This window comes from Plutella xylostella, chromosome 2 (genome assembly GCF_932276165.1).
Source record: "Plutella xylostella chromosome 2, ilPluXylo3.1, whole genome shotgun sequence".
Lineage (NCBI taxonomy): Eukaryota > Metazoa > Arthropoda > Insecta > Lepidoptera > Plutellidae > Plutella > Plutella xylostella.
This window is the reverse complement of record NC_063982.1, coordinates 5,695,466-5,709,490: the sequence shown is the minus strand read 5'-3', so window position 1 is coordinate 5,709,490 and position 14,025 is coordinate 5,695,466. Positions and strand designations below refer to the sequence as shown.

The 14,025-nt window shown below is 36.9% G+C and overlaps 1 protein-coding gene across 3 annotated transcripts in view; it reads right to left on the bottom strand.

Moving 5' to 3' along the window:
- Nucleotides 1–8,053: 8,053 nt before the first annotated feature.
- The window catches only part of LOC105398165 (glutamate decarboxylase), a 54,535-nt gene continuing 48,563 nt past the window's right edge, over nucleotides 8,054–14,025 (bottom strand). For 2 of the 3 annotated variants that reach the window (XM_048633304.1, XM_038112591.2), the window contains exons 10-13: nucleotides 13,747–13,825; nucleotides 10,876–11,025; nucleotides 10,079–10,264; nucleotides 8,055–9,692 (exon numbers count right to left, since the gene is read on the bottom strand). In XM_048633304.1, coding sequence (XP_048489261.1) covers nucleotides 9,510–9,692; nucleotides 10,079–10,264; nucleotides 10,876–11,025; nucleotides 13,747–13,825 — 598 coding nt within the window. In that variant the 3' untranslated portion in view covers nucleotides 8,055–9,509. Of the gene's footprint in view, nucleotides 9,693–10,078; nucleotides 10,265–10,875; nucleotides 11,026–13,746; nucleotides 13,826–14,025 lie in introns of all 3 variants that reach the window. The other variant, XM_038112585.2, reaches the window with a different exon arrangement.

Here is a 14,025-nt window from a genome sequence, read left to right as displayed (position 1 = left end):
ATATCCTCTGATATTCAATCATCGATCGTCAACATCGACTTACAGCAAATGATCAAATGCTTCGATACAAAGTTTGATGAGGTCAAGGCACTGATAAAAGGCTTAGAGATATCTTTCGGTAAAAAATCCGAGGAAATGCTTGACAAAATCAGTCAGCTAACTAATAGAATATCTACCTTGGAAGACAACCTCGCTGAACAAACTCAAGCCACAAACAACCTCCACCAAGTCAATGAGGAACTCCGCGCGGAAAACCGTACCCTTAAGGATGGACTTGATGAAATGGATCAAAGGGCAAGATTATGCAATATCGAGATCCAAAACCTGCCCGAAAAAAAGGGTGAAAACTTGATTCACGTTGTTGAGACTATCGGGAAGGTGATCGGAGTCCCGATTCCGGCCTCCTGTATTACCGATGTGCACAGGGTTGCTCACAACCAATCCACCCAAAAAGCCAAGAATGTCATCGTCCACCTGTCGACTAAACGTCTGCGCGACGATGTGATCGCGGCGAGTAGGAGTCGGCGCGGGCTCACAGCGTCGCAAGTGCAGGCCGCGGCCGCGGGGGGCGCTACCGCCCACTCTTCTACTGAAGGCAGTGTGCCGCCATCGTCTCGCATTTATATAAATGAACACTTGACACTGAGAAACAAGATACTATACGCTAAAACTCGTGCTCGTTCAGCTGAAAAATCGTATAAGTATACTTGGGTAAAGAACGCGGCTATCTTAGTTCGGAAAGATGAAAACTCCCGTGTAATCACAGTCCGTCGCGATGAAGACCTCCAGAAACTTAACTGACTGTATATCTTATTAATGTGTATTCATTGCTTCACTTTAATCGTACAAATTGTCCACAGAGTTCTCATAAACATAAATTCACACTTATTGCTCTCCTTAAATAATAAAAACGCCCTATGTAACATTATCATACCAAAAATTACATGCCGCCACTACGTAATACTTTTACCTTTTGTACTTAGTTACTGTATATGTAATCTAAAACATAAAACAACAAAAACAATTATTAAATGTTTAAATTCTAATGGCTAACTCTAACTTTGACATTTATTACCAAAACTGTGGCGGTTTGAGAACTAAACTTACCGAACTTAGGCAGAATATTCAATCTTCTCATTATGATATAATCATATTGACAGAAACTTGGCTGTTAAGTGGCATATTTGACTCTGAAATTGCAGATGACAGATATATAATTTTTCGTCGCGACAGAAATTTCGAAAAATCTGATAAAAAAGATGGTGGAGGCGTGGTGGTTGCTATTAACAAAAAACTAAGCTCTACAAGACATTTTGAGTTAGAAGATGATAACGCGGAAGAATTATTTATTTCTCTACCTTTACGTAATAATAATAAACTCATGTTATGTGCATCTTATATACCTCCGAAAACAAGTAAAATTATCTATGAATCGCATTTTAAAAAACTACAAAACTTATATACAGACTTGCCTACCCACTCCTTTATAATTTTGGGCGATTATAATATTCCTGATCTACAGTGGTCCCCCCATTCACCGGAAAATTATATGCTCCCGGCAGTAGTAACTGACCTTCACAAAGGATTAGAAAATACTCTAGTTTACATGCAACTTAAGCAGTATAATAATATTTATAATGAAAACAATCGTTTATTAGATCTTATGTTAACCAATTGTGATCACTGCATTTGTTCCAAACCATATCTTGAGCTCTCTCGCCCTAACTATAAACATCATCCTCCATTAATGTTCTCCTTTAAAAAAATTCAACCACTCAAGTGCATCGAGCAAAAACAAATTGATAAATACAATTTTAGGAAATGCGATTACAGTGTCATAAAAAAGGAATTAGAAAAAATAAATTGGGTAGAGGAGCTAAATTATACAAATATAACAGATAGTGTTTCTCGGTTTTATGAAATTATTTATGAAATAATAAAAAAATATGTTCCTTTAGACAAACCAAAATCTCGTAATTTCCCGTCTTGGTTTTCTAAAGCGCTAACAAGCACGCTCATTCGCAAGAAAACTGTATGGAGAAAGTGGAAAACATATCACAACTTATCTGATTACAATGAATTTTCATTACTTCGCAGTCGTACTAAAATATTACTAAAACAAAATTTCAATACTTACATCTTAAAAACTGAGTCGGACATAACCGAAAATGTAAAACACTTCTGGAAGTATGTTTCATCCTTAAAGAAAAATAATAATGGTTACCCGTCCAAAATGACGTTAGGTAATAGCACCTCGGACAGTCCACCGAAAATAGCCAATATGTTTAACGAGTTCTTTGGTTCGGTCTTTGAAGCAAGTGATACTGCCCTGGATACTATTGATTTAAACAATATCAGTACATATCCTGAGGCTCCTAACATACCAAGTATAACCATAACTAAAAGCCAAATTAAATCATCTATCTTAAACCTAGATTTATCAAAAGGCGCAGGTCCCGATGGAATAGGACCCATATTTCTAAAAAATACCGCTGAACTGATATCAGATCCACTTTACATAATTTTTAATCTAAGTATACAAGAAGGCACCTTTCCCGATTTCTGGAAATTAGCATATATTAAACCGTTACATAAGTCTGGGTCTAAAAACAACATTCCAAATTACAGGCCAATATCCATTCTTTCAATAATTCCTAAATTATTTGAGTCTTTAATTAAAGAATCAGTTTACTCTCAACTAAAATACAATATTTGTCAGCAACAACACGGCTTTATGAAAGCAAGGTCCACTACTACAAATCTCATTCTATACTCCAGCTTTTTATTTAATAAAATGGACAAAGGTATTCAAGTCGATGCTATTTATACGGACTTCCAAAAGGCTTTTGACAAAGTGGACCATGTACTATTGCTTAAAAGGTTGGGACAAAACGGCATTACTGGCAGGCTTCTTCACTGGTTCAAGTCTTATCTACATAACCGTTACCAGGTGGTGACCATTAATGGGCATCAATCCGACAAGAAGCTAGTATCTTCAGGCGTAGTTCAAGGATCAATACTGGGACCAATCCAGTACTTACTATTTATCAATGATATAGCAAATTGTTTTCAACATTGTAGAATCCTTATGTTTGCCGATGATCTAAAAATATTTAAAACCATTACTACCCAAGAAGACTGCATCCAAATTCAAACTGACTTAAATAGATTCAATGAATTCTGTGCTTCCAACAAACTGATGCTTGCCCACAATAAATGTAAACAAATAACATTCACTAGAAACATAAATAAAATACAATATACTTATAATATTGGCGGCCATACACTGGATAAAGTATCCTCAATGAAAGACCTCGGCGTGCTATTTGATGAAAAATTAACCTTCGAAGCACACACAGAAAACATTTGTACTAAAGCGTATCAGATGTTGGGTTTTATTTTAAGAATAAGTAAGTCATTTAAACAACCGAAAACTCTACTAATGCTTTACAAAACACTTGTCCGATCACAACTGGAATACGCTTCTGTAGTATGGAACCCATTCTACGCAGTTTACTCTGACAAACTTGAGTCAATACAGAAGAAAGCACTAAAATCAATTCATTACAGGCTCACTCACACTAAATCATCCTACGATAATCTCCTGGAACTCTATAAATTACAAAAATTGTCTTGTAGACGTGCAATAGCAGACGAGATTACGTTGTACAAAATTTGTAACAATCTCTATGACTGCCCCGATCTAGTTAATGAGATCAAATACTTAGCCCCACGTACCACCACATCTCGCCATCCTAACAAATTATTTTATCTTGCGACTACCCGCACAAATTCTGGCCAACGCGCACCCTTACACAGAATATGCCACTCACATAATGAAAAGTTTTTGTCGGTCGATATTTTTCAGAAGAAACTAGGAGCAATTAAGAAAATGTTAAACGAAATTATATTATAAATACCTACCTAACCTTTTTGTGTGTCACGAAATTATTAATATTTCATTGTGTCATGGTGATGAACATTTAAGGCAATATGTTAACCTATGTTAGTTATATTATATTTAAGATATCTTTAGCATATTGTTGTAGTTTATCCAAATAAATAAATAAATAAATAAACAAACCAGCTAAACTCTGCTAAACCTAAACAAAAATTCAAAACAAAAGAAAAGTCGAAAACATCTGAGTGTGACATTAGGTATACGTACCTATAGTGGTTTGCAATGGAAACCAGCAATCATGTAAACAAACCAAATTGTCACGATTACTCCGTAATCACATACATTTTCGATCAATTTATGAACATAGTCTGATTTCAACGAACACACCATTGTTTTCACATTATCTTCAACACGATTTAACTTGTATTTATAAGTTAAATTGTTAAAACATTTGCAACGTAAAAATTTCGAAGTATTAGACAAGCTGTCATCTTAGTTTTTTACTCATCGAACTCTATAAGTCATTGAAAAGTTAGTGTTGTTCGTAATCTGAAGTTATCTTTTATTTTTAATTTAATAAATTATTTTAATTTAATATTATTTGAATACAATTAAAAAAAAAATCAAGAGCTTAATATAATTAACCAAAACGAAAAAAGGAAGAGGAAGAAATGAAAAAGCTCGACGGCATTTTAGACATGGCAAGCGATGACATAGTGGTTCCATTTATAATTACGGTCACCGGCGACACTTCTGATAGTGATGATGACGAAGACGAAGATTTAAATTTGTTTTAATAAACACTTTTTTTATATATAATCAGTTTTATTTTATAGTCTATGGCTTATATATTTAATCTAATTAGAACACTATGACATCACTATGGGCATAAACAATACGCTGTCAATGTCAGTCCGCCATATTTGTTTACATGATTGTTGGTTTCTATTGCAAACGACTTTACATATTTCTATTCTGTAATCATGTTGTGTCATCCTCGAAAGAATTATTGAATTAAAGTTTAAGTAGATGGCGCTAAATAATGTTTTGAATGAGCCGTTTTCCTTGACAGCTGTCAGTTGAGCTTTTGGGTAAGCCGATAGATGGCGTGAAAACGCAGTGTACCAACTGTCAAAAATTACATAGAGAGCAAAGAGTACTAAACTCAGAATAAGAACTCACTAGTTGTGATTAAATGTCGGGTGGTAGCGCGAGCCATCCTTCCGAGGCTCAGACTGCATGTGGCTTGGGATAGTGCTAAGTATTCTGTAAATAGTTCTACCCGCGCCGTCACGTAGTGTTCTTTTCTCTATGCGCGCCGTTTGAACGGGTGCTGCGTGCGAGAACTGATTTTCTATTTTTATTTATTGTATGATCCTAAATAAGATCCCAAAGAAATACTTACAAGACAAGATGAGAATGTGTGCCGTCGCAACTTGTAAAAATAAAGGACATCATAAATTTCCAAATGATGAAAGCCAGGCGCAACAATGGATTAAGGCGACTCGGATAAATGTGCGAAAAATTGATTGGAAACTGCGAAAACATTCATGGTTGTGTTCGGATCATTTCATACCAAGTGATTTTCATTCACGTAAGTAAGTTAAATCATTAAATCACTATCTCAAGTGCACTAATCTACAGTATCAAGGGAGGAGGAGCAGATAGCTCAACTACAACTCAATTAATACAGGAGAAACACAAGGAAACTGAGAAAACTTGAAAAGAACGGCTGTACGCACAATCGCACTGAACGCTGAAGCAACAGTGACATCGACATCATAGAGAAAACAATACTACAATTCTACCTACCTACGTCACTTTCACATTTCGTTAGCCTCACAGAATAACATATTGTGATCTGAGTGTGTTCTGAGGGTTTGAAAGTTGGTACAACCCCAGACAACGCCATCTATTTCTCCAAAAAGGAACTTTTTTTTTTTAACAAACGCCTCATTATGGCGTTGATTTAAACTTTTGAAAATAATATTTTTTAACACCCTGCATAAGTATAGTCTGTGTGCGGGATGCACCCAGTATAAATAATGTACTCTGTGATGCACCTCTAATTTGGTTGTCAGGGATCGACACGCATTGGGTAGCCAGGAATGAAAAGGCTTCTTATTATTCTTCACCAGCGGCAGGAAGTGAGAGAGTGCTGTTGCTTGCTTAATTTTCTTTTGCTGTTTTACTCGTAGTTTTACTTTGAAGTTGTTTCTATTAACCTGATGCTGTGAGTGTGTGTGCCTTTATGGTTCTCTATCGGAGATAGAAATCTCTCGACACTATGGAAAGTACTGGAATGTACTAGACTCCCAACGCCACCTGTTGCCAAGTACATACACTATGTACTCTATTAGTTAAGCTATTAAATTTCTCCCCATACTTAGTTAAGCTATTTCTCACTAGATGGCGCTAGTCTACTTAATTCCTGTGACTATAAATTTAACGGTGATGCATATGACTGTATTCCCTAACTAATTCTTGTCCCGAGAGAAACTTAAACTCCTTTTAGAGTGACAATGCTACTGAGATAGGTTTCCCTGCCGCAGTGTGTACCTAGTAGTACCTATCATCGAGTCGTGATAATAAAACAGGTGAAAACTAACAACAATACCATTTATTTGGTTATACAGGTTCTTAAATATAGCAACAATCATAGGTGAAATTCTGGCCAAAATATTTTTAAACTTTCACAACTAGGTCATGCAATCAAATGAGTACTTATAGCAGGTTTAAAATGTCTAGTAGGTATAGTGTAGGTATTTCTAAATGTTTCAAAATTCTAAACAGTTGACCACAATAATATTTTCGTTTGCTTTTTTCATATAATACTTAATAGGGAAGACCTTTATTGGAAGACACGATTCGAATAAACATCTTACACTTACAACATCTTCGCAGTAGAACAAATAGATTAAGTTGGCATTTAGACATTCAGTAATTTTGTATACTTAATTCTATATTGACACTGAAAATATATTTTCAGACTATATTTTAAATACCACGCAAGCATTTATAATGCTATTTGAGCACTGGAAGCACATAGCAATAACACAATAATAATTATCTAGGTAGGTACTTAATTTTACCTAAAATATGAATAAGTAGCTAAGCTTCTGCAAAATATTTAGATCTATATAGTACTTATTTCTGTTTTCATTCTTTTACAAAGAAGCTTTCCAAAATATAGCATTAGGAATATGTTATAATGGCATCAAATCTAACGCATCCTACATATTTACATGTTATATTTTCGTAATTTGACAGATAGTTTTCAATTTGAATTATTTAACTAAAAACCGACTTTTAGTCGCACACATAGTACTTCATAAATACTTCTATACTTTTTTCAGTAGGTCGGTACTGAAAACTTTCTTTTAAAAAATGGTTTAACTCAAAATGTACCTAGATACCCATAAACTATTGACTATTAAACATTTGTAAATGAACATATCGATAGTTAAAAACAAATTTAATATTTTAGTTTAGCCAAGTTCTTTAAAATCAACTTAACATAATCCTCTTTCTTACTTACTAATCTCTACATTTTTATTGTCAAATGTCACTGAACATTTTTATATCTAGATACTAAGGCAGCGTTCCCACTACGCCGGACCGGCAGATCTGCCGAAAACCGGACACCGGACAGAGTGTTCACATTACATCGGATCCCGGAAGAAATTCAGACAGTCCTCAGTTGAATTTGGACCTGCGCGCACAATGGACGACGAAATTCTTGTGTTGTGGTGGTATCTTAATAGAAGGCAAAATAAAAGAGAACATTGGGTACACCCTATTTTACGGGAAAGATTTTCCATGCTTTTCATTTTACATCCAGGGGCGAGGGGAGCACGAGCGGGGTGAGCGGGGGACAGATACCGGCACAAACTCGTTCACATTACTCCGGGCCCGGTCGTTCTACCGGCAATTCGTAGTGACAAAACGTTCGGTAGAAATGCCGGGCTCGGCAAAAATGCCGGACCCGGGATAATGTGAATAGCTTCATATAAATTGTACAGCCACTAGCTCTTCCGGCAGATTTACCGGCGCGGCAGATCTGCCGGTCCGGCGTAGTGGGAACGCTGCCTTACATTAATGAATAAATCTAGAGACAATAATGAATGACAAACAAAAATATATACCACAAAAATAAAGTTAAATAAATTGTAACAATTTCCAACTAAATTCTTAAAATTAAAGCAAGAACGCAGTATTTTTGAAACAACTACAGGTAATTTCAAAACCATTAAAGAAAACATCAACATCGTAACTACCTAAAATAGTAGGTAATAAAAACTTTTTGTTCTTAGTCATACATAAATACCTACTTAGATATAAGTAAATCCTACACGGTGCGTAATACTTTTAAGTGCGAATGTTGTTTATACTATTCTTAATTATCTAGTGGATGACTTGGCACGTGCACTTATGATATTATTGCGTGTTATACACAATAACTTTATAATTTAGCTGCGCCATTTTAAATTGCCCAGAAATTCATATTTTCTGCACAATTTAATTCGGTGCATCACATTATATTTTTTGAAACAAATATCTTTCACACTTTTTCATAATGTCCGAATCATACTCAAAAATCACTTTATAATATATTTTTTTGCAAAGGAAGTTTAAACATGTTTTGTTTCAAAATTATACATCAAATACAGCAGACTATGATATATTTCTCACAACACATAATTTATTTAATTGGCAAAACGGGAGATATGTTTTACGTGTTTTTAATTAAGTACCTATTATAAATATTCCTATCATATTACTATTGAATATGCTTAGCCTCACTACAACGCTATGCGTCACACCATATTTTCTGTCTCATATTATCAATAAAAACATTCAGATTCATGAAAGTTAATTAATGTTTTATATACTTGAACTTCTTAAATATGTAGCAGCAACCGCACAGAAACAGCTAACCAATGGACAAGTTATGTTTCATAACATGCATTATTTATTGTAATTTTTATGGAAGACTCGATTGCAGTTATTTGAATCAATCATGGAAGTACCTACTTTCTTGCAAATTATGGACAAAAATATTGAAGTGTTTAAATAGTTGTAGAAAATATATTTCCACTGTCAACATTATCATATAGAAATAGTATAGTATATAAATTCAACTACTTCTTTGCAAGAATAACAACATACACTTAGTAAATATAATTATTTCGTGCATTCATAAACTTCGTTTAAACAATAAGATCGATTAAAATGGTTAAACTTTTCGAACAAATTTTATAACCGCCGACGATACATTCAAACAAGCTTTAGAAAATCGTCGTTGTATATATCATAGATAAATATCTACACAGTAGAAAGGTTATAATTCTTTAGATATTACGCAAGCATTTCATCAAACAGAGATGAACTAAAAGTTTTCTAACACTGTTATAAAATATTTTTCAGATAAATACTATACTTAATAGCCACTTCAAATCGGTTTAATCTTTGCAAAACAGCTAGTACACATCACATCAATAAGTTACAATTACAATAAGTCTAATCAAACTAAGTTCCTCTATTTAGACGATATAATAATACTATCATCTGAGTATATGGAAATGAAAGACGTTACGTCGGATGGACTTTAGTCGACAATGATGTCTTGCCCGAGACGGTCCATCTCCGACAGAAGGAAGTCGACATCCTTCTCAGTGACGGCGGCCGAGGAGATGATGTTGCGGAAGAAGTTGGGGCGGCGGTCGTCCGGCTGGTAGCCCACCATGATGGTGCCGGCTTGCATCATCTTGCCTTTCAGTTTGGCACACACCTGTGAGCAGAAATTTTGTATTTGATTCAACAAAATAATTCAATTCATTTATTTCTGAAAGGGCCCAACAGTGGGCGATAGAAGGCTGATGATGATGATGATTTATGAAAGTATGTTACGAGTAAAAAACAGTTGCCGTAGCAATGGAACTCTAGCAGGAATGTAGTCGATCCGATAGAAACAACGTATTCCGCGAGGATTCTGGAAGGTTTATCACATATTAACCTCAACATTTCCATATTGTGAATAGCGCCGATAGGTCTTGTGCCTTTTGTAAAAGGCCTATAAGTCTATCAATAGAAGATTGTTAGCTCTAGATGATGACATACTTTGTAAAAGGACTATGTCTATCAATAAAACATTGCCAACACGAGACAAAGACATACCTTCCCAAGCTTCTGCTCATCATGCGGCTGGTTGCGCTGCTGCTTGGGCAGGTACCAGAAGGAGACGTTCACCATCTCCGGCTCCAGGATGAGGCGGAACTTGTCCGGCTGCTCCTTGATGCGGCGCACCATGTACTCGGACAGCTCCATCAGACGGTCCATGTGGCGCTCGAAGCCGGATGTACCCTGGGGAGTTGAAGAATGGTTACATACAAATGTGATATAAGGATATAAGGTTACAAAAAAAAAAAACACGCACTCACGCCTTGTACTAATGTACTCCCTTGCGGGGTAGGCAGAGGTGCATTGCTGCACCCACTTTTCGCCAGAGTGTTATGTTAGTCCCAATGTAATAGGGGGCGGGCCTATTGCCATTTTACAGGCACATCCAAGACCCGAGAACAAATATCTGTGTTTAAACAAATATCTGCCCCAGCCGGGAATCGAACCCGGGACCATCGGCTCAGTAGTCAGGGTCACTAACCACTACGCCATTCGGTCGTCCGTCGTCGTATAAGGTTACCACCACCGAAAATTAGGGATTAACAATAGGGAATAAAAAAATAACAACAACAAAAACATGCATATTCCCTATTCTTAATCGCCAATGTTCAGTGGTGGCAACTTCAGTGGTTGAGAAACCGACACTTGATTTCTGTGTTTTGCGACTCAACGTTTGCCTATAGAATCAATTCCTGATTCCAACTGGTAATTTTATCCTTGTATGCTTTTTTTTACTGTGCTTTTCATTTATTGTGTATTTATACTATGTTTTTGTGTACAATAAAGAGCCTCACCTTCCCGCGCCACTGCAGCCACAGCTTGAAGATGTCGTTGTGGCGGCCGCACTGGATCACCTTGTCGCCGGTGTCGTACCGCGGGTCGTAGATCTTGTCCGTCATGAACAGGTACTCCGCGTCCATCGCGTTGCAGCTCAGCAGGATGCCCTGGGGAGGGGGGGAGGGGTTAGTGACAAGCCAAATATCCTAAATACAGTTCTAATATGCAAGTTATTTTTAAGGGCGTTCCTAGGGCCAACTAGCCTATTGAATGTGTTCGTCGACCATTTCTTAAGGAAAGAAAGTTTTCAGTTGGTTCAGTTTTCAAGTCCTCCATAGATTCGCATTGTATATCGATCGTATTTATTCGCTTTCATAAGTCTCTTACGGTACAATACGAATGTTATCTAACTTAAATTCTATTTTTACCATTAGTAGACGCTTGGCTAGTTAGCTATACATAAAATCCAGTCCCTCTAGTGAACTGAATTAAATTTAACACTCTCTCTGCTCTATCGCATAAACCCCAATCCTACTCAAACAGAAAAACCCCGCTTAACCGCATAATCTCGCACCAAGCACAATTGAAAGTCCCCAGAATGATTTACATAACACAACAGAACGGGAATCAATCATCGCGCCACAAACAATCTGTTGGCCGCAGATAGCTGCACCCTTCGCATTAGCATAATCCTGACGCCACTACGTGTGAGCTTGCATGTTATTGCTGACTTGTCCAGTGATTTTAAAAAATAGTTATCATTTTTTTTGTAATTTTGCACCTTACTATGAGAGTATAGCCAAGTAACAGAATTCTATAAGGATTTATGTGGGTTTGAGAGCAGATTTGATGTGTTTTAATAGGGTTTGTTTCAGGTTCAATAGGATCTTATTTGTAACTTACTAATCCTTTGTTCGTTAGTATTTAAAAAGAATGCTTCGTAGTCATATTCGTATAGTTGTACCTATCATCATTCAATGCTGTGAATTTAAGGAGAGGCTTAACAGAGAGAATACAGAGTGCTTCTTAGGAGGAGCTTATGGCCGACAGTGGGTGGTAGGTATTCACTGTTTATGTAAGTAATTCAATAAATCTACAACAATGTTTCAAATTGAATGAGCCATCAAACACACTACATTTCTTCACAAAAGGGCAATCAGTGGCATCCAAAACTCAAGAAGTTCTCCGTAATTTCCAAGCGACTTTATACCGTAGCCAATTGAAATAAGAGCTGTAGTAGATATTTTCTCTGGATCTAGGGGTGCGACACAATTGGCAACATATGTTTCGAAGTGTCGGTGGCGGAATTTAATTAAATGTGGCACGTGCCGACTGCTGCCAGGATAGGGCTGGGACACTGGTCAGTATCGATAACTTTATTTTCTTTTGTCTTAACGATGTGGCCACTGTGAGATAGTTACAAACGTTAAAGATGTTAGGAAATGATTGGAAAACATTCGCCCTGTTAGTTTTAACAGACTATAAGCAGTATGCAGGGGTGGAGTGCTGCGCTGAAATTTGATTACCTACCATCAATTGCCTGATATAATGAGTTCTTATGCAATATAATAATCCAAAGGTATAACTAGAACAATCGCTACTGCTACATTTAACAAATCGAACCTATTTAACTAATATAACTACCAAGGTTTTTTAAAATGATATAATGATTTGTGAAGAAGTATAAAGAACGTTAAAATCGTCAATAAATAGAAAGCTTTCACTGACAAGGTTCACAGGATAACCGTTTTTAAGGCAAACGTAGATAGCATAATTCTAAAGTTCTGATACTAAAAATCTATCACTACAATAACTTATCGTATAGTAGTAGCTATAAAATAAATCGATGTCATGAATAGCATCTGCTGTTATATCGACACACATTCGCATAAAATCGATATTCCCATTTGCCCATCCCTAACCGCAGTGAGGGCGGAGTCACGAAATTTATTACGTAACCCTGCCTGTGACACCCCTACACCCCTTCCTCTCTATAATAGGCCTTAATTCCCGCTAATACGGTTAGTAATTGCGTGTCTTAGTCGCGGGGGAGTGTTGGAATGCGGGTAAGGGAATGTTTGTAAGGAGGAATTCAAATTGGGTGGGTATGTTTGTGTTTTCTGTCGACGCTTTTACGTCACGACTGCTTAGTATTGGGAAGGAAAATGTTATTTTGTCCTTGGTAATTTGGTATTTAATAGGCCTACGGCTGTTGGGTAGTTATTGGTAAGATTATTAATAATTTCAGGATTACTCAGTTATGCAAACCGGTATTGAAAATTAGGTCACCAGAATCAGGGTGACGTATATTATTATCCACACAACTCTATTAGACGACCGGATGGCGCAGCGGTAAGCAACGCTGACTCTTGTGCCGAAGGTGCCGGGTTCGATTTCCGGCCGGGGTAGATATTTATTTAAACACAGATATTTGTTCTCGGGTCTTGGATGTGCCCGTAAAATGGCAATAGGCCCGCCCCGCCCCCTATTACATTGGGACTAACATAAACACTGGCGAAAAGTGGGTGCAGCAATATACCTCTGCCTACCCCGCAAGGGAGTACATTAGTACAAGGTGTGAGTGTTTATTATATTTATATTTATAAGTATATATTATATTTATATAGAACTCTATTACTTAATTTTAAATTCAAATACTAATATATACAATGAATCCGATGTGAAAACCCAATGTGGGGCGGTACGAATCTCATCGAAGACATAGCAAGCGATAGACGCTCACGTCAAGATGTGACAAATGTTTTTCGCCGCTCCCGAAGCCTTGCGATGTCAATGAGCGTGACGTTCATCTTTTTTCACATCTTGCGCCCCGTGCTAGGTCTACAGGAATCTCGCCATATCTGGTTATTTATCTGCATTTATCTCACCTCATACTTGAAGTGCACGGTGGAACACTGTAGCAGCGTGCCCATCAGCTTGTGCGGGTTCCACGTCACGGAGTCGGCCCTGGAACAGACAATACATCACGTCATCATCATCATCATCACGACCCCATCACGTTCTCACTCTGCTGGGGCACGAGGTCTCCTTCCAATGAAGGACGAACAAGACAATGCGCTTTCATTAAAGAAATATACACGAACAAGCAATGAAAAAGTTCCACCTGCCATTGCCATTCCATAATACACTCATAATACCTATATTAT